Below are 20561 nucleotides of genomic sequence, written 5' to 3'. Positions count from 1 at the left end.
CTGTCCAGTCATTGGCTCCCGTGATAAATATATGTAAATAGGTGAGTGAGCGTTTCCTGTCCACTCGTTGGCTCCCCTGGCAAACATATGTAAAAAGATGAATGTTTCCTGTCCAGTCATTGACTCCCGTGACAAATACATGCAAAAGCAAGTCTGAAACAAAATACGGAAAAATAACTGTAAAATAGGGCCATTACTTTTGATGCGTCAAATATTGAAATGTGTATTTCCCTTGACAAACAAATTGTGTATGAGCTGTTTGACCCTCTTTGAACCTCCGGGGATACCCTGTGTAGACACAGAAGAATGGAACTGCCGGGATATCACTCTCATAAAAGGAGAAGTTGAATGTTGGAAAGTTGAAGGCGTACCTCCTGACAGAAATACGCATAAAGAAACAGTTCACTCAGAAAAGAAGCAAAAGAGTCCTATCCTTAAATTTCACACAGATGTTGTCAGTTGAACTGGTTAGTACTTCACATATTAATTTCTCAGTAAATTGCTGCTGACTTTTGCTTTCATTTTGGACAATTTGTTCGGTGCCTCTGAGTGTTGAGATGTAGGTTGATTTAGAAACTAGATCTTGGGATGAACCTCTCCAGTTTGTCAAGTTGAAAAATCTTCTGAATTTAGCATATTTTCTAGAAATTGTAAAAGATCAGGCAAATCAAATAGTTATATGACAGTGTAAATTGTTGTTAAACAATGCTAATGTATTTACAATTTATTGTTCAGTAGAAGTTCATACAATTGTGTTTTTGTGACTAATTGGTTTTCCGGAAGGCATTACTCTTCGTGTACTCAAATGAGTGGAAGTTCTATATTTTGTGGAGTCACGTGAAACCTGCAATCTTCCAAGAACAGCTTGATTAATCCAGCATGATATGGTATGGAACTTTACTTCATGTTTTACGCTATATAGAGAGTCATGTGCATGCCTCTATCGTCTCGCATGTTATCAAGACTGTCAGTGTGGGGAGCGTCATTTGACGTCCACCTGAGGCTACTTTGGACGATTGACCACTTTTGCTTTCAGGTGAATATTTTTATCACCGATTTTATGGCTTGACCACTGCTACGGTATGTTAAAACGTCAGTGTACTTGTAGTGCCACTCTATTGTGTGCTGTCAACGAGTGTGGGTCCTGCAATATGTCGGCCCTATATTTTAATATGGAAATAATACTCTAAGTTATTGGGGATGAAAAAGCTGTCGGCCATAAGGACCTGCAGAAAACAAAAGCTGTGGGTCCGAGTGGTTTTCAGTCGGCTTCGGACCTTCGGACCGGCGTTAATTTCGAACGCTGCTGCCAACCCGTGAAAATCCGGTGGTTAGAAATGATCTTCAGTAACCCATGCTTGTCGTAAGAGGCGACTAGCGGGATCAGGTGGTCAGGCTCGCTGACCTGGTTGACACATGTCATCGTATCCCAATTGCATAGATCGATGCTTATGATGTTGATCACTGGATTGTCTGGTCCAGACCGCTGCCAGAAATATTGTTTAGTGCGGCGTTAAACAACAAACCAACAAAAAACTATTGTGTGCTGCCACTGAAAATACTTCGCCGTAATTTGTATTGATATGTTAACCTAATTAAATGCACAATACAATTGTTAATTTCTAACATTTCCTTGTTATTTTTATTTTATATTATTTTTTTAGGAGTTGGTAACTGGTACTCTGGCAGGTGTTATGCGGAAGTGATAGGTACAGAAAGGCCGTTTTGTGATTAGACAACAATTATTGTGGAAGTACAAATACATTACTCATCAAATGATGTGGGGTTTCAACCAGACTGTACTCATATTATTGTTTTCTTTCTCAAATGAATACCTTTTTCTGATGATTTAGATAACTGATGACAATGATGTATTTATTCAAAAGTATGTATGTACATCATTGGCCTCGTACCCATAAGGAACCCACGTCTTCTGAAATGCCACTCATACAGATTCTTAATACAGTATGCATGATTCATACAAAGCACAAACTTCAAATCTTACAACCTTCTACAATAAACATTACGACATTATTCCTCAAGTCCCCTCGGCATATGCCTGGACCGGAAGTATATCATAACAAACTGGGATTCACAGGTTCCTTCAATGCCCCGTACGATGAGAGCCTTACCTGCATGCGGGTTCTGGTTAATGGGAGATAACTCCATACACCACCACACATACATCACCTCGGTTTTCCTCAAGCTGGGTATATGGGCACAACAACAATACAGATTGTTAGGAACAATACATATAGGCAAAGTTCTTTTTATTCTGATGTCTTTTCAAGTGGAACATATCCATGCTTATTTATTCGAAAAACCCACAGTATTACAATGTAAAAAAACAAACAAATTAATTCTCAAAACGTATGAAACCGCATTACTATTTCAGTAATTTCATTGTTTTTTAAATGGTAACTGGAAATAATTATCACATTTATAACATCGTGATGATTCTCTTAAAATAATTCCAAAATTCTGAATATTCTCACTATATATGCCATAGTGATACTTTAACAATAATTCCAACACTATAAGGATGGAGTCAATAATCTCAATTTTCGTTCCATAGTGGTGACTTCACAATAGTTTACATAAAGAAATCTGTGAAGCAGTGTTCTCGCTTTACCTCAGTGATGCTTTCAACAGTTCCACAATCAGGAAGTTGCTTTCTCACTATTAATTCCCTATGGATGTTTGAACAATACATAACAGGAAACGCAATGAAAACGTAAAAGCAAAGTGTCTGATTTTATATTCCTTGGTGAAGCCTGAACAATTGTTAACACAACTGAACCTTGAATGCAATTTTCTCACTTTCATGTCTTACATATTCCTGCAGAATACTTTCAACAATTAATACCTTGAAGAAATGTTCTCACTTGTGTTATTCCTCAGTGATGCTTCACAATAAAGACTGGGTGCAGTGTTCTCACTTGATCTGCCGCACTTTCATACCGGGTATATAAATTCCCTTGATATCAAACTGGTAAAAACACAATGGATTATGTGTGCAACGTCTAATTTGGAGCCATAATCCAGGTGAGCATTTCTGGGTGTGTCGTGACTCTCCTCACATAGGCTCCTCGCAACTTGTAGTTCGAATCCAGACCTTCTTTGTTTACCACCATCAAGTCGAATGCTGATTCTCCTGGTAGTCCAAATTCCCCTGTAATACTGACTCTAGCACCGTCACAAAGACTGATTCGCGCATCTGTACACTTGAAAACTGTTTTCCATTTGCCAGTCGTCGCGTTTCGACATTGCTCAAACACACTGAAAACTGCTTTCTCTACTTTGTTTGGACGAATTATTATTCTCGGTGTTCTGGAGGAGAATTCAGTTACTTCCTTAGGAGCAGTTGGAAGGGGTGGCGACAGAAGATGACCAAGTGCTATAATTCCTTCTTTTCTTTCAAGAACCTATTGAACCATCCTGGTGATTGGATTGTTTCATCATTTGAGAAACTTTCCAGTTCCTTGCTTAGTTTCTTCACATACTTGGCATTGTTGTTAAACCATTTTATTTCAAGCAATTTCAAACCTTTCTCCCTTTTCTTTAGTAATGCAACAAATTGGGATTCTTCGTCTTGTTCAGTTTTAAGGAGTTTGCGAAGTCTCTCCAGAACAGTCTCCTGTTTCTCTTCGCCTTCTTCCTTATCTCTGTGTTTGTGTAGTTCTGGGAATCTAAGTGGAGGAAATGTTTTGCACTTTGCAATTAATTCAGGCGTGCAGAAATTCACTCTATAAGATTCATGTCCCACATCGGAGCCATCGGGAGGATTAGAGTCCCAATCGTCTTGCTCTTTGTATCTCTGGTAACGAAGACGCCTTGTCCGATGTTCGCTTTTTGTTTTCTTTGTGGATACAAATTGTTTTAAATTGCTAATTTCAATCTGACCCATATTTGGTGATCTGCTACATGTTTCACACCTATGATCCCGTCATTGTGAACATGCTCTCTTCACACTGCCTGTCACATTAAAGCTGCTACCACGTGGAGTTGCTAAACAACAACAAATCCCAGCGTGCATTGTACAATGTAACGTGCCAACCAATCAGGATCCCAAAGTGCATGTGACGTCACAACTAAACATGGCGTACATCAATGTCCGTGATCGAACCGACTCAGAAAAAAATGGTCGATTTCGTCTTCAAAACGTGAATATTGATGGACCAGTCACCAATCTTTTACAAGAAATAGCCAAGAAGATCGAAGCTTCAAAAGATGATATCGGTATTTTTGTCACTATACTATCAGAAATCGGACAACAGTTAATGTATCTGAATTTCGTGATACCACGAAATTAGGTGACATTTTGTTCAGTAGGTTTGCAAAGCCACTATACTTTCAGTCTAAGTAAAACTTAGCCTCAGTATTATTCGTTACCTCAGTAGAGGAGTGTAACGAATAGTACTGAGACTAAGTTTACTTAGACTGCTATACTTTGTTTGTTGTGGTGTTGGGAATTGGTTTAGATCTCATAATTGATGATTGGTTCATTACAACCGATCAATCATCGAAAATAATTGGTTAGCGTCATTTATTAAATTTTCCTGGTTATGTTTGTTAATGCACAAAGGCAAAGAAAAACCGTAGTTCTTTCGATTTCTTTGCAAATTGTACAAAATGCAATTGCAAATTTCACATCTTTAAAGGATGACTAGCATGTTAGGAACATGAATTTCATGGATTCTTTAAAAAAAATTAAATCATGAATTGGAAGAGCTTGTAGTGCTAATGAAATCTTAACAGACAAAACCAACCTTGTGAAAAATATTGTTATTGCAAACAAGTGGGTAAGAGTTCCTCCTGTTCCCCCATCCCAAATATATTTATAAATGTACTAAAATTATTAACTAAACTTAACACAACAATTACTAGAGAACTCCCAAAATGACTAAAAGTCCAAGTACTTGTCAGTACAGTCCAAGAAAAATTCCACCTGTATCCCACCTCGAGTCAAATCATATTACCTGAATATATATCTATCTTTTTATCTATGTTATCATTATTATCACATTATCTAGATGGTTACCATCCACTGCTAGTACACAATCTACATTTTATTACGCTATGTGACACTGTGTCCTTGATATGTTCAGTTTGCAGGGTGGGTATGGTTACAATATTAATAATTATTTTTAGTCTTCTCAATATGCTACAGAGTTCTGTTAAAAACATGTTTGCAGCAAGAAAATATCACCAGTCATACCTGAATGTAATAGACTTTGAATGGCAGACTTATGTGAATTTTCAAACCTGCAGTTACAATAAATTTAACAAACACTGATTCTGAGTATCTGATCCAACTTAAATAGCAGAGTAGTACTGTCCTGAAACCTCATGGACATGTCTGTTGGCAGGTTGATGTTTTAAAAACACATATTTTACAACAAAACTAACCACAACAAACATGAAGATCTCACTAATTACTGTTGAATTGGATATATTTCAATTTCTACCAGATATTTACACTAAATAACATCATGATAATTGTAAGTGTGTGATACAACTAGTTTTTGCACTTTTCAGAATTGATCTACTCTGGTCAGCGACTTCTGGAAAGCAGACCACTCACTGCTTATGGTTTGAGACCAGGCTCAACAGTCTATGTGTTGCAGAAGAAGATACGAGATGAACCATCAGGTAGTTTGCAAATCACAGGAAATGAAGCAGTATATAGCTTTAAGGGAATGGTCATTTGGAGTGGGAGAAACACGACAACAGTGTATAAGGACATGAGGTGGGCCATCCACAATATAATAAGCATTAGAACTAGAAGAGGGTTATTATTTTCTGTACATCAGTGCTTCAATCACCGTTACCATCCCCCATAATGGACAGCTCCCTTATACATTAACTTTCAAAGTATATGTGATATTTTATAGAAACAAGCAGCTGTATTGAAATGGTATGGGAACCCCAGTGACAGTGCAGATTCATCCTAAACAACTGGAAAATTTGGGGCTATGGTATTATGTTATTATATGGTTCAGTGACTGGAAGACAAAGTTCTAGGGTGTAGATGTAAGAACCTTTGTGTGTCAAATTCATGAAAGTCACATCTGTTCCTCTCAGAAAGGTCTGACAGATTTAGGAAAACTTAGTTAAATGGATTGTTTCACTGATCTATTCATGTATTTGTTCACCTGACAAACTGCATCAGTTCGGTGTCTAACATTGTCCCTACAACCCCTGACAACGTGTGAGTGAGTGAATTTAGTTTTACGCTGCACACAGCAAAATTCCAGCTATATGGCGGCGGTCTGTAAATAATTGAGTCTGGATCAGACAATCCAGTGATCAACAGCATGAGCATCAGTCTGCGCAATTGGGAACCGATGACATGTGTCAACCATGTCAGCAAGCCTGACCACCCGATCCCGTTAGTCGTCTCTTACGACAAGCATGGGTTACTGAAGATCAATATTCTAACCTTCACGGGTCCTGACAATGTGACAATGACAGTCATGATGAATGAGTCCCCCTGTATGTTGCAGCTGCAGCAAGCCATACCCCAAGTAAAGCCGAGATTATTGCTGCCCTACAGAGTGACCTCCTCAACCCAGCTTACAAGAGCATTGTAAGACTTTCACCTTCTGCTTTGTAGTGTAAAACTTGTTGTCATAGTTACTGGATCATTATAAGACATTAACTTTCTGCTGAAAGTGAAAAGCTTTTTGTAAGTACACAATGCAGATAATCATGGGTATACTTGTATGTATGCCTCACAACCTCACGTACATGAAGTAAATGTATTTTCCCTGTCCATGTTTATTTACGTCGATGTATATTTAACACGAGTTTGTAACAACATTTTCAAAGTCTATTTATCATACTGAATTACATGAGCACTAATTGAAAACTGCCTTGAAATGTTCCGACATGATTAACTCTGCTTGTATGTTCATTCTGTAATGAGGTCAGCTGTGGCTTTAGTCATATATAATTTCTGGTATTCAGTGTTAGATTTAAGGCCCACCGTGATGTTGCTGGAATATTGCTAAAAGCGGCGTAAAATCAAACTCAGTCAGTCAGTTAGATTTAAGGCATGTAAGGTAAGATTCCTTCATCATTATCCTAATGTTGAAAGTTTAAAATATAGGGGTCCCCAGATTCAGGTAAAATGACAGCTAACCACGAGGACTCCCTTAATCTGAGTCACTGGTATTGTTGATAGGTGGAGAAGATGCTGACAGATCCAGACACCATCGAGAACATCATCGCAGCAACACCTGGCCTGGACACCGACCCTGTAGCTATATGTGAGTCACAACAGTTTTCAGTCACAATTTATAACCAGCTCTCTAAAATAACAGGGTTAGTCACCAAGGCTTGCAATACATATTTTCATTTGTTAATGTCAATTTTGGTTGTGAAATCAATGTGATATATTTGTTGAAATCTGACCACAAAGGATGTAGCTGCTGATGTTGCCACAAACCTCTAAATTTTTCCTTATCCTGACTCATGCTATATTGCTTATCTCCCTTCTCCTTCGATGGTAAGTGGGAACTTGAATCCTTTCCAGTTCCCTGAAGCGAACATACAATCACTCACCCTCGAGTTGCCTCCCTTGCCTTTCCCACCAAAAGCACACCCACTTGACCAAATTCATGCTGTCCTCACTCTCTCCTTCATCGGCCCCCAGAGACAGATGGGAGGTCACTTCAGGGTCCCTTTGCAGCTTATATCCTTTATCTTTGGGATTTTAGCATCAAATTATGCCGTGAATGGAATATTTAGGATATAATTCATCATATTTGTGAAACAATTTGCGTAAATTATGTTTAATTTTTGAACGTTTTCACTTCATTCCAGGTGACTGTTGTTCATTAAGACATGTAAACAATGCAAGTGTCGCGTCTCAGCATTTGACCCGCACCCTGTTTGTTCAGCTTGTGTCTTGCAGTCATGTTCTGTATCATCAAGATGTGTATATTGTGCACACTTGTCTGAAATTGAATTTAGTCAATTTTTGTGTTCTTGTTTATGCAAAACTTTAGATAAGGTGCGGCATGCCAACAAAGTCTTTGCTGAGAAGGGCGAATTACAGTAGTTGGTGCCTTCTACCATGTCGTCAGAGTCACTTCCCGTGGGGTCTCCTGTTGCTGAGACGTCTCAACGCCCAGCCAATAGGAAGTACCCTCCTAGGGAGGGATCAGAGTCGTTAAGTCCTCTACATCGGAGTTGTCATCAGTGAGGTCCTCTCAGTCTACTAGACCATCGAGATCTTCGACCCCGAGTAATTTCTTAAGCGTCGTTTGTGGAGCCTAACGATGATGCAGACGATTCCACTTACTCTGGTTCTCAGATCTCATACAACAGCTTGGCGAGCGAGCACTAAAACTACCAGTGGCCGAATCTACTCATCCACCCTCACACCAAACAACCACACGGAAACCCAGCAGGGCTCCAGCTAAGCACATGGAACATATTACGCACTGTTTGAAGAGAAGAGGGTACTCTGTTAGAGCAGCCAAGGCAGTTACACTGGCTTTACAACGATCTACTCGGAATCTATGTGATGACTAGTGGAACAGTTTCGAACAGTACGCTGCTCGTAAAGGAATTTCGGCCAGGGAAGCTATGCACCCACAAGTAGCTGACTACTTGTGTCTTCTAAGAGCTACTAGACACCTCAAAGGATCTACGCCTACAACTTACCTGTCGGCGATTAGTTCTGTAATCACCATGGATACAGGAGTTAAGCTTACTAAAGTACCTGAACTCATCATTTTACTGATATCGCTCAAGTTGGAGGATCAACAACGGAAGTTTAGAGCACCAGCTTGGAATCTCAACATAGTGTTACAACACCTTGTTAGCGATGATTATGAACCACTGTCACAGACAACGTTTGAGTTGCTAACTCAAAAGACGCTTTTCCTATTCATCTAGATACAGCTGCTAGAATGTCAGAAATCTACGCCCTTGACTTCGACCGAACGAGATTCAACACAGGAGAGCGCGCTGCAGTCCATTTAGGCCACATATGGGATTTTATAGCAAAGAATCATTCACCTGGCCAACCGGATAGACAGTTTTACATTCTGGCACTATCAACCATCGGACCAGATGATCTACAAGCTCTGTCCTTATGCCCAGTCAGAGCCTTGAAAGTCTACCTGGAGAGGACTGCTACAAGGAGGAGGAAGTTCAAGCGTCTATTCATCCCGCTATCACCCGCCACGACTATTGATGTCTCCCCAACTACGATCTCATTTTGGATCAGAGCAGTTATTCTATGTGTGCCTACAAAGCAGCAGGGTTAGACCCTCCTAGAGCATCGCACCTACATGAAGTAAGAGCAATGGCCTTGACACTCGCCCTACATCGTTACATGGAAATTGCCCTTTATCATCCATTATGAAAGGCTGCTTTTGGAAGTCTGACACTGTGTTCGCCAACCACTATCTATGATATATTGCTACTGAAGACATATCCGGTATCCACCAGTTCAGGCCCCTTGCAGTAGCGCAGCGACTCACAAATCCAGCGAGACGATGAGATTACTCACCCTTGTCACGCAGACTCATTGACGCCAGGCAACTGATCCATTGCCACTGGCAGACAGTCCATGTTCCCCTGTCTTACAAGATACGTCAGCACATGAGTGATATAGGCTCAGTTTCGGGTAATAGTCCTTACCTTAACACATTGAGCTGCTATACCAGTTTCAGTAATAGTCTTTACCTTAACATATTCGTCGTTCAAGATAACTAGACATCGAGGTATTGTAGTTTATCTAAATCCACGAAATCTATATGATTTACTTCTTTTACAGACGTAAGAGAAGGTGGTCCCCCGATTATCATCAGACCAGTCAATGCCGTTCAAGCCACAAGCAGAGTTCCCAGGGGGTATATGAGCTAACGTGATTATTCAGTCACAGTGAATCCCGTAGGTGGCTGACCCACCACCTAGTCCCTCATATTCATTAAGCAATATAGCATGAGTCAGGATAAGGAAAAATATTACATTTTGCCACTTACTCAACTCAGGTTGTATCAGTGAATGAAGGTGATCCTCTATACCATGGTACTCTATTCATCTGTGTTGTCTCGTGTTTCAGCAATGCTGCAAGATCCAGATCTCCTCACTATCCTTGCTCATCCACACAACATTTCAAAGTAAGTATCTCACTGCTCACTTCAGTAATTCACTTCAGTCACGGATGTAATACAGTACATGACCAGGGGCATGAGTGGCACAACTGTCCAAGGCACCAGCATTTGCTGCACAAAGTTGCTTTGCTTCTCGGGCCTGAAACCTGTGATCATGGGTTTGAATCCTGGTGAGATGTTTGTATGTATGTCAACATCACACCCTTGCTTTTTGGTTTCTATTTATGGCAACTGTCAAAAACCTTCATTACTCCTGGCGTCCTAAACATATCAAGCTGACGAGCTGTGATATACAGAAATAGTACTCAAAATGGAAATACTACTTTAAAAAAACGAATACACTTTTGTTTTTATTCCCTGCCGCTCGTTTAGCTTGAAGGGGGATATTGTATTAGGCTCAGTCCGTCTATCCGTACGTACGAATTGGAATATCTTAAGAACCGTTGACTGGATTCTTATCATATTTGGTACCTAGGTTCATCACAGTAAAAGAAAAGTCCCAGTCAGGTTTGGTGACCTTGACCTTCATTTAAAGGTCACAAGGGGACTTTAACGTTTTACCCTTGTCAGCGAGATATCTCAAGAACCGTTCCTGGATTTTCTTCATATTGAAAACCAAGCTTTATCTAGGGAAGGTGCAGGGCCCAGTCAATTTTGGTGACCTTCACAAAAATTTTCAAGGTCACAGCGACACTTTGAAGATTTCAGCATGTTAAACTGCATGTTAAGATTGTCAGCGAATATATCCCATGAACAGTTCACTTGATTTTCTTCATAGACTTTCAAGACTTCCCTTGAATGTTTTTCAATAAGCAATTTATTTATTACTATTTTTGCATATTTCATACACTAAGACATTTATGTCAAGGTCAAAGTGAGTCTTGAAAATATTTGTGCGTTTGAACAACTACAGATCAAGATATCAAGAGAGTTTGACTGGTAATGTTTTTGTTGACATTTAACTTCATCTTAAATTACGACCTTCACTTTCATTACTTTTTAAGTTTGATTTGATAATTTGCGGCAGGGGATTATGTCACCTTAGTGACAATGCTTGTTTGTACTCTTTTAACCGTTACATATGAAAGACTTGTGGTTAGTTTTAAGCAGAACACCAAATTCATTCTTAAAAAACTTGTGGTTAATTAATACCTGAGCGATTAAAAGTTGCCCAAAAGTTTTCAGTTAGTTGTATGTATATAAAGTGTATAAAAAGCTCGCCATTTTGCTGATTTCTCGACATCAACGAAGACATGCTGAATCATTGCGTTGCCGTCAATTGCTCCAAGGGGTCGGGTGATGGTGTCACCATGCACAGATTTCCACCGGACCCCGCAGTTAGTGCTAAATGGGTTATGTTTGTGAGTGCTAAGCGAGCATTGTGGAAGCCTATAGTATATAATTAATCCGATGGCTCGACCCCAACCTCGCTTCCAAGAAAAAAAATCAAAACTACTTTTTTTTGTAGTTGTAGTAAAATATGTATACGTTTGATGACCAACAGGATTTTGCATGACACAACTTGTAACATAACGATTTCTTCCTTGGAAACTCACTCACTCACTCACTCATATATGTTTGTGAGTGCTAAGCGAGCATTGTGGAAGCCTATAGTATATAATTAATCAGATGGCTCGACCCCAACCTCGCTTCCAAGAAAAAAAATCAAAACTACTTTTTTTTGTAGTTGTAGTAAAATATGTATACGTTTGATGACCAACAGGATTTTGCATGACACAACTTGTAACATAACGATTTCTTCCTTGGAAACTCACTCACTCACTCACTCAGCCCAGAATGTATTATTTACAGGTAACAGTGAAGTCCCTTAGTGTTATATTGCTGACTCTGGAGAATGCAGCATTCCTTCTCTCCTTCGTCTTTCAGCTAACTGCTCAATTCACTTTTTACCTTTACCTCTGATTAAATTTGCGATATTATGAATGCTGCCCTTAAAAGAGAGTAAGTTTTTTACACCACTTTTAGCAATATTTAAGCAATATCACTGTGGAAAACACCAGAAATGTGGTTCACCCATTGTACTGATGAGGAGAACCAAGCCCCATGTGAATGGTGAATTTTCAATGTTCTAATTTGAAACCATGACTAGCAGTGTTTCATGATTGCAAATAGAATATCTCTAAAATATTCAGGATAATTTTTTCAGTATATCAGTATGGACCATCCCCCTCCTCGATTACCTCATGTTGTTCCTTTCAGTTCCCCCACCTCTCTCTCCCATGATAGCTGTGACTAGTGTGTTGTGTCATGACTTGGAGTATGTTACTTAGGTTGCTGGAGAAACATCCATCGTTTGGCAATGCCGCCATTACAATAGCAGCAGCTGTCAATGAGGAGGGCTCTAAGGATTCTGCCCGAGTCTCTACAGGTAAGGATATTGTCCCTAGCATGTACCTGCTTATTTCCCCAAATGGTCAGTCCATGTAGGATTAATAAACATCTCATAAGATCTTGCGAACTCTCATAATCAGAGTCTGGTGAATTAGTACATGACTGTGTGGTTATGGTTTAGTGCTGTAACAAGGCATCAAACTAGCGATGGATTGCAATTATTGAGTCTCCGATAGCAATTAATCGATGGATGAAACGAAAAACTATAGATGCATCAATAGTATGTGTGACTATTGATAGTTTAGTAATTGACTTCCGTTGATAAATGCGCAGCACAAAATACAGGAAGTACCAGATTCGTTCACTTTGATTTAGAGTTATCCGCCCCTGTTACCTTTTAAACAAACATGGCGGCAAACATGGCATGCGACTCAGAGTTTGAAATTGTGAATAACAATAAGTTTATGTTTTAACTGTTTTACTTGATCTGGGTTTCAAGTTTTTAGTCAGCTATTAAAAGAGTCTTTAACAAGTTCAACTTGTTTCTATTTCATTTAAACTATTCATTCATATGGGAAATGACTTCAAATGAGACAATTCAAGGAGATAAAAAACTATTGCAACAGTATTGCAATAGTTGGTCGCAATAGACTATCGCCATCACAACAGTTGTTTCCTCCACAATAGTCACCCCTATTATAGTGTAACACATGGTGCATGTACATGCCTGGTCCTTGAGTTATCTGAGTTTGTTGCCGGGTCCATGAGATACAGGTGTTTGTTGCCTGGTCCATGAGACAATCATGTTAGTTGCCTGATCCATAAGATACAGGTGTTAGTTGCCAGGGTGCCGTTGTACAAAGCAATCTTAGTGCTAAGGTGGCCACAACTCCCGTACCTTAACATAGACTTAAGGTAGTCTTAGCACTCTGGTCCTTAACTTACCTGTGTTATTTGCGTGGTCCATGAGATACAGGTGTTATTTGCCTGGTCCTTAAGTTAGTTGAATTATAGCAGTATTTGAAACACAGGTATTTAAAATGTTGCAGGCTGTGACTGGATAATACGAAAAATAGCATTGACTATTCTTCTGTATGAGAATAAAAACAACCAGTGGCCAACATGATATTTAGATGACCATCTCTGAAACGGCAAGGCCTATCAATTCAAAACTATGAATGAATAATCCCATTGATTTATGTACTCAAAATTCCAATTTGAAAATGTCACAGTTTATATTTCTCTGTAGTCAATTGATGATATTACCATGGTTACATCTTATCTCTTAGGGACATACTCTCTGGACCAGATGTCTGATGAAGAGGAGGATGCTGGCCCACCGGTAAGTGCATGGCCTTAAAGATCATCAATAACAACCAGGACTGTCCAGGGTATTTTATCTATGATCCCCACTTAGACTTAATTATGGAAGTGCCTTCTTCATCCCATCTCTCGTATCACTGTCTTGTCCAGTATGTCTCTGTCATATCACCATTTTAGTCCACAATATCTCTCATATCACCAGTCTTGTCCTCAATGTGTCTCTCGTATCACCAGTCTTGTCCTCAATGTGTCTCTCGTATCACCAGTCTTGTCCTAGAATATCTGGTTCATATCACCAGTCTTGTCCAGACTATCTCTCTCGTATCACCAATCTTGTCCTAGAATATCTGGTTCATATCACCAGTCTTGTCCAGACTATCTCTCTCGTATCACCAGTCTTGTCCTAGAATATCTGGTTCATATCACCAGTCTTGTCCAGACTATCTCTCTCGTATCACCAGTCTTGTTGCCAGGTGTGGGGAGTTGTACACGTGACATTGAAATTTCACTGCACACGCTTACCTGGCTGTTCTACAAGCAAGTGGTCCCCCCTCGTAAGAAATAGCGAAAAGTGACAACAAAATAATGATTGTTTGTTAAACAACTTTTTTATTCGGGTGACCAAAATTAAATGCTTATTGAACTGCTTATTTCAATTACATAAGAAGATTGTATTCTCAATGAATGTTCCCTACAAAAACTATTTGTTGAACTGATTCTAATTTTGTGTAGTAGAACCTAAGTGCACCTTGGAGTGCAGAGTTACATATCTTGGTTGTTGGTTGGCAAACCATATTAAAACTGTTTCAGTTCCTGTTCGGTGTGTGAACTGTATGACTGTTACATCCATAGACACAACTTCTTCAATGTTTTTGTGGGGCGGTGGGGTAGCTTAGTGGTTAAAGTGTTCACTCGTCACGCCAAAGACCCAGGTTCGATTCCCCACATGGTGACTTTGCTGGAATATTGCTAAAAGCGGCATAAAACCATACTTACTCACTCACTGTTTTTGTCAGTATTCTGCATCAATTTGATATCCGTTCCTCAGGTGAAGGATTGAAATAGGGGGCTTGTGTACTAAGTTTGTAGTTGTGTACATTCCATTTGCAGAAAATAGTGTACATAGTCATACATAAAGAGGGGCCAAGCAGACAGGTGTAGGGTATCAGTCAATTGAAGGACAGTTGATCACTGGATTGTCTGGTCCAGACTCGATTATTTACAGACCGCCGCCATATAGCTGGAATATTGCTGAGTGCGGCGTAAATTAAACTCACTCACTCACTCAAATGAAGGACAACACGTTCCTGAAACAAATGTACAAGATAATGCTAGACTCACAGCAACACCAGAGATATTGTTGACTGCCACTATCGTCAAAAGTATGAATGGAAGTCTGTGATTCGACTGTAATACTTGTAACAAATACTGTTTCCCCATTTCATTTGGGACTGAAAGGTTCCCTGAGACCCTTGCCTCCACTGTTTCTATTTATTCATGAGGATGAGTTGCTTTTCCCGTGACAAAATGAATCAGATAAACCCTAACAGATAACTTCACTTGTCCAACAACTGCAATTGGCACAACCACTTCAGGGTTTTGATTGCCACTTCCACTTCGAAACTTTGCAACAAAGCTCCAAAAGGCATGCCTATATTCTCTTCATTTGTACTGGTATTGTGTCCATTTAGTTTCATAATTCAAATAAGTGTGTCAGTGCTGTAAGCCAATCTATACGTTGATCTTTTCTCAGTCTGGTACAGTGGGGGGAGGTCAGGGCATCACAGCTTCACAGCTGGCAGCTGCACTTCAAGCTGCACAAGGTTCAAGTCCACGGGTAAGCCCAGCTGGAGCTCTTGTAGACAGATTTCTCTAAACAGTTTGATACGATCAAACTTATTCAGATTTCTTTGTTGTTCTCTTATGCGTTAAATGTTTTGGTGCCGTTTTATATACTGAGAATGCTAGTGTTCTGCAATTACATGTCTGTACAAGAACACACTTTCATGCATCTGTTTTAGGTGGTGTCAGGAATTCTATTGACTGTAATTGCTTTCTTTTTGTCAGAATAACAGAAAGTAAAATCTTATTACCATAGTCACTACATGCATATAAGTAACTAAAAGTAGCTACTCGTAGACTAATGTGTTTGCTTCTCATATACTAATACAACTGCCCTTTTTTTCAACTTATCATTATATACACTACATAACAGACCTTTGTGTTCAGTCATACCAGAACTCAATGTTTCCTGTGTACATGGTGTCAATTACTGCTCAGTTTATCTAGGTATATTGGACTACATATTATTTGCCAGTACACAGCCATGATCAAGTACTTAAACTGAAAAGCATTGATAAGTTAATGAAATGTGCCTCCATAGTGATGTAATCTGTTTGATGCAACCAGTCTGGTGGGGCATCTACATCCAGTGCGAATCCAAGTGGTGGACCTCCCATCATCTCCTCCGACTTCTTCCAGCAGGCCATGCTGCAGGCTCAGAGTGCCGCCACAGAGGTGAGAGCTGCTTTGTTGGGCACCTCAGTTCAAAGTGTCCTCTCATTGTTCTTTGAATCTCTTTGATCTGTTTAAGCTCACCTGACTGACCGATTGTTTTTGGGGTTCAATTGAATTTGTAGTCAGGATGTGTAATGCAGAATTACATATAATACAGGTTGATTTTAGCATGTTTATTTATATTTTTTATCAAGCCATAACCTTTGACTTTTTGGTTCCCCAATCTTTTCTGTAGAGCTGAAGCTTTATTAACCATAACTATTTTGGAAAAAGTGAATTGAACTTTGCATGGATGTCGATAGAACATGAGCCAAACATATGGGGTTCCTATATTTAAAATAATGTGAATTAGGACCTTGATTCAATCTTTACAGCAAATACAGTAGGTGCAGCCAAAGAGAAAATACTGTCATTGTCATTAAGTCAGTGTAGGTGCAAAACTACATACCCTACTACTCTAGCCAGCCAACATGTTGCATCAAATTATCTGTATAAATTTCAGGATCAATTGCGAAAAGTAGGTTTTCAAGTATGGTTGCTATGGAAACTAAACTTGAAATGGTTCAAGCAATATTTTGAAGCTTTGAGTACGATGGTTTTTGCATTCTTTTTGGTATTGGAGACTTGAGAATTTCAAGCATGCCACGAATGGATCAGCATTTTGGCATCTTGACCAGATGTCAGCTACCCTTTGGCCTTTCAGGGCCGAGTGAAGTTGAAAGAACTGTGCACTTTACCGTAATCTTAAGTATCTTATTCTCTGATACGTCTTTACTGATGAAGCTGAAATTGGCATGCAGGTTTCCTTTTATTGTGACATATTTTTTACCTATTATTTCATTTTATCTCATTGTCATTTTAATGGTTAAAAAGACTTCACATTTCAAAGTGACATGAACAGATCCAAGTTTGCTCAAGCAATTACTGTTAATAGATCCATAGTTCTTCAAGGCATAACTATTAATTCTAATAACAAAATGTTGCAAAGACCTTTTTTCTTCCTGTTTTTCTTTTTTACACTGTTCTTCCCCAAGTCATGATGGATGTGTTTCTTTATTTCCAAAATAAGTAATAAAATGTCTTCCTAAGTAAGGTGAACATCTGCGTAATGTAGCCCTATGTTGATATGTGTTAATGTAAATACAAAATGATCATAGGTGCAGCTTCATAGATCTGGGACTCCTTTCAGGAAGCAACCTTTACTATAGTCTGTTTGCAGTGAAAACGTACCGATGAATGTCACTTTAAACCAAAAAGTAAAACAAATTAAGTGAAATTAAGACTGCGAATCCTCATGATTTTACCTTGCCAATTGAACATTTAAATCTCAGAATTTTATTCGACTTAGGATAAAAGTTGTTTAACAAACGATCATAGTTTCACATGGCTATTATTGGTTTGTATTACTAGGGGGTATGCACATCAAATGAAACACCAAAAACGACAAGGGTTGTTATAAGTTAACGCTCTTCACGTACCGCACCACACGTGCATTTGTTTCACTGTTCCAACTACTGCGCTTACCCCATTGTAATACAAATGATCGTTTGTTAAACAACTTTTATCCTAATTTGAATAAATTTTCGAGATTTAAATGTTCAATTGGCAAGGTAAAATTATGAGGATTCGCAATCTTAATTTTACTTTATTTGATTTACCTTTTTTGTTTAAAGTGAAATTTAACGGTACGTTTTCACTGCAAACAAACTATGAGGTTAACCTTAACTCACATTCTCTAACATTGCACTAAGGTTACCTTAGTGACTTATGATCACCTTAGTGCTTTAAGAAAGGAGCCCCTGCTGGTCAGTGTCTTGGTTGATTGTGAGACATCTTACCCAGACACAATATATCATTGATTCTTCACTGGATTTTCAGACTGGAATATTTACAGGTCACCCTTATATAGCTGAAATATTGCTGAATGTGACATTGAACATCAAATACACGAAAACTGGACTTTGAGGTGCAGCCTTATCTCTGCAAGAACCTGCCTGTTGTGTGGTCCAACCATGATTAGCTATGATCAGCTGCTGGTACGTACAAACATGATCCTGAGATAACACAGGTTGTCTTGATGTGGTAACTGTATCTGTATTTTACTGACTGCTTGCAAGTCACAAGTCTCCGTCAAATTGATGCTAATGCACCATTTTTGCTGCTTCCTCACTAGGCCCAGATGCAGCAGCTGCGAGATATGGGCATCACCGATGACAACCTGGCACGACGTGCACTGGATGCAACAGGTGGAGACATTCAGGCTGCCTTGGAACTCATTTTTGCAGATCAGAATACATGATCTCATCTGCCAACCATGGATATTTTCGACTGTTGACATAGCGAAAATTTGTGAATATCTGGTCAGAACCTATCAGTATATGACTTTAGGAATTTTTCCAGAACTAACACATTGTACAACCATACAAATTCCCCTTGGATCAAGGTGTAAGCAAGACAGACCAGAGAAGAGTGGAATAATATTTGTTTATTTCATGTACCTAGACACTGTGATGGTAATAAACAACCAGGTATGTGTATGGTATTATCTTTGCATCAAACCTGATCACCTCTGTCCAGCAAAATGCCAAGAATAAGAAAAGTATCTGTGATTCAGCACAGTGTCTTCCATGTTTCAAAGAGAAAGGTCACCTGCACCACGTGAAATGGGTCTTAAAATGTATTCTTTGATATATCATTTTCAGGCCAATTAAATGCCTTACTCATTTATTCAAAGTCTTGAAACAGTGAGTGATCAGCTATGACAAATATAGCGCTTTTTCATCAAAAGACATTCAGAGTGATTTTCCTTACTGTAAATGAGTACACTTATTGCTGACTTAAGGTTACCATCGTATCTCCAACTTTTCAACCTGAATTCAGATTTAAGCTAGACCTACAAAGTGCAACTAAATAATAGAAAAGTACAAATAACTCGATGTATGCTTGGTGAACAATGCAAGCTTGGCACCAGTATATGTTGTATATATGTAATATATTATGTACATGCATCATAGTCACATAACTTTCACCATGAATATAAGATACATGTAACACCAAACAACAAGAACAGTTCAAATACTGGCCACTTAACTACACCAACTACAAGACAACAATCTATGTACAAGGAAGTGGTAGATGAAATGGAATGGTATTTTTGAATAGGTGCGTGAATGTCAAATTCAAATTATAACACAAACTGTAATTTCTGTCATGTCAACAATGTCTTCTCTACATCCAATGCACAATTAATGTGTATATTGGTAATATTGGATGACACCAAGATTCTCAACAATGCCCAAAATTCCAAATATGGTAGGATTACATTTTTGTAAGATCTTTTACACTGGCACAGGAAAAGATTTATTTTCTAAAGCAGATTCAGTCTAACAGTTATTTATCTTTCGTTTAGAAGAACCATGGAACTGAAAGTCAATTCGTGAATAATGAAATGTTCTGATTTCAATGAATACCTAAGATATCACACAAGAAATGACACAAAACATTCCAGTCTTACATTATAGGAAAAATATAAACTTTATCTGTCCATTTAAACTGTACATTGGAATTTTTCACGTATATGTTTCTGAGTATAGTTGCTACAAATGCCCCTGTACTGTTGGACAATGACAACATTCAGTTATTTGGATTGGCGTAGTGATGATGGTGACGAGTTCGATGACTGGGTTTGGAAGCCATCCCTTCACTACCCACGGGAGATACACGCATCAATGTGCACTGGGGATCAGTCTCATCTCGATTCCGACATACAAACGTACCAGACATTCAACCAACAATGTTATTTTTAAAGCAGGGGTGATTTAGTTTCTACGATTTGCGACTGCAACTTCGTGCCTTCTTCCGGGTCTCTTTCTCCACCTTCCGGTTCCGGTCAAGGTTAATGATAATAGAATTTGAGTCGAGGCGAATCACGTGACCAACGTTCGCGGGCTTGACGATCGGAACCAATGACCTCTCCCGTTTAGACAGAATCAACAGACGGCGCACTGGAAAAAAAAACAACAATGTTGATTGTCACAACATGCTTTCCTGAAAGACTTATGTGTTCTGTGTCTGGTGGCAAATGTTTGCATTAGGGTAGGTTTTCATCAACAAAACGTAATGTCAACAATTTGTTAGAAATGTTATATTTTTGGGGTTACACATTCTAGTAGAGTGCAAATTCTAGTAATTATTGGGGGTTTAGTACCTTCAGGGATTCGAACCCCCACTTCCAGA

General features: G+C 39.0%; 2 protein-coding genes across 2 annotated transcripts in view; one reads left to right on the top strand and one right to left on the bottom strand.

Annotated features, from left to right (window-relative positions):
* Positions 1–4084: 4084 nt before the first annotated feature.
* On the top strand, positions 4085–18860 carry LOC124271544 (ubiquitin-like protein 7). Its single transcript, XM_046706686.1, has 10 exons — positions 4085–4239; positions 5539–5652; positions 6507–6589; positions 7187–7271; positions 10082–10139; positions 12425–12522; positions 13775–13827; positions 15562–15645; positions 16218–16325; positions 18499–18860. The coding sequence occupies exons 1-10, from the start codon at positions 4098–4100 to the stop codon at positions 18622–18624; spliced, it is 951 nt and encodes a 316-aa protein (XP_046562642.1). The 5' UTR covers positions 4085–4097; the 3' UTR covers positions 18625–18860.
* Positions 18796–20561, bottom strand: part of LOC124271532 (alpha-1-macroglobulin-like) — a 58412-nt gene continuing 56646 nt past the window's right edge. The window contains 1 exon segment of the mRNA XM_046706674.1: positions 18796–20329. Coding sequence (XP_046562630.1) covers positions 20151–20329 — 179 coding nt within the window. The 3' untranslated portion in view covers positions 18796–20150.

This window comes from Haliotis rubra, unplaced genomic scaffold (assembly GCF_003918875.1).
Source record: "Haliotis rubra isolate DU_JTF1 unplaced genomic scaffold, ASM391887v1 Scf161, whole genome shotgun sequence".
NCBI classification, from domain to species: Eukaryota; Metazoa; Mollusca; class Gastropoda; order Lepetellida; family Haliotidae; genus Haliotis; species Haliotis rubra.
Note: the sequence above shows the minus strand (reverse complement) of the source record. Positions and strands in the feature narration are given on the sequence as shown.

Bases quoted from the DNA above. Each gene is read 5' to 3' on its own strand.
- LOC124271544 (XM_046706686.1), top strand. From the start codon at position 4,098: ATGGCGTACATCAATGTCCGTGATCGAACCGACTCAGAAAAAAATGGT. The intron at 10,140-12,424 runs GTAAGTATCTCA...TATGTTACTTAG, and splicing joins CATCCACACAACATTTCAAA to GTTGCTGGAGAAACATCCAT. The intron at 16,326-18,498 runs GTGAGAGCTGCT...CTTCCTCACTAG, and splicing joins CTCAGAGTGCCGCCACAGAG to GCCCAGATGCAGCAGCTGCG.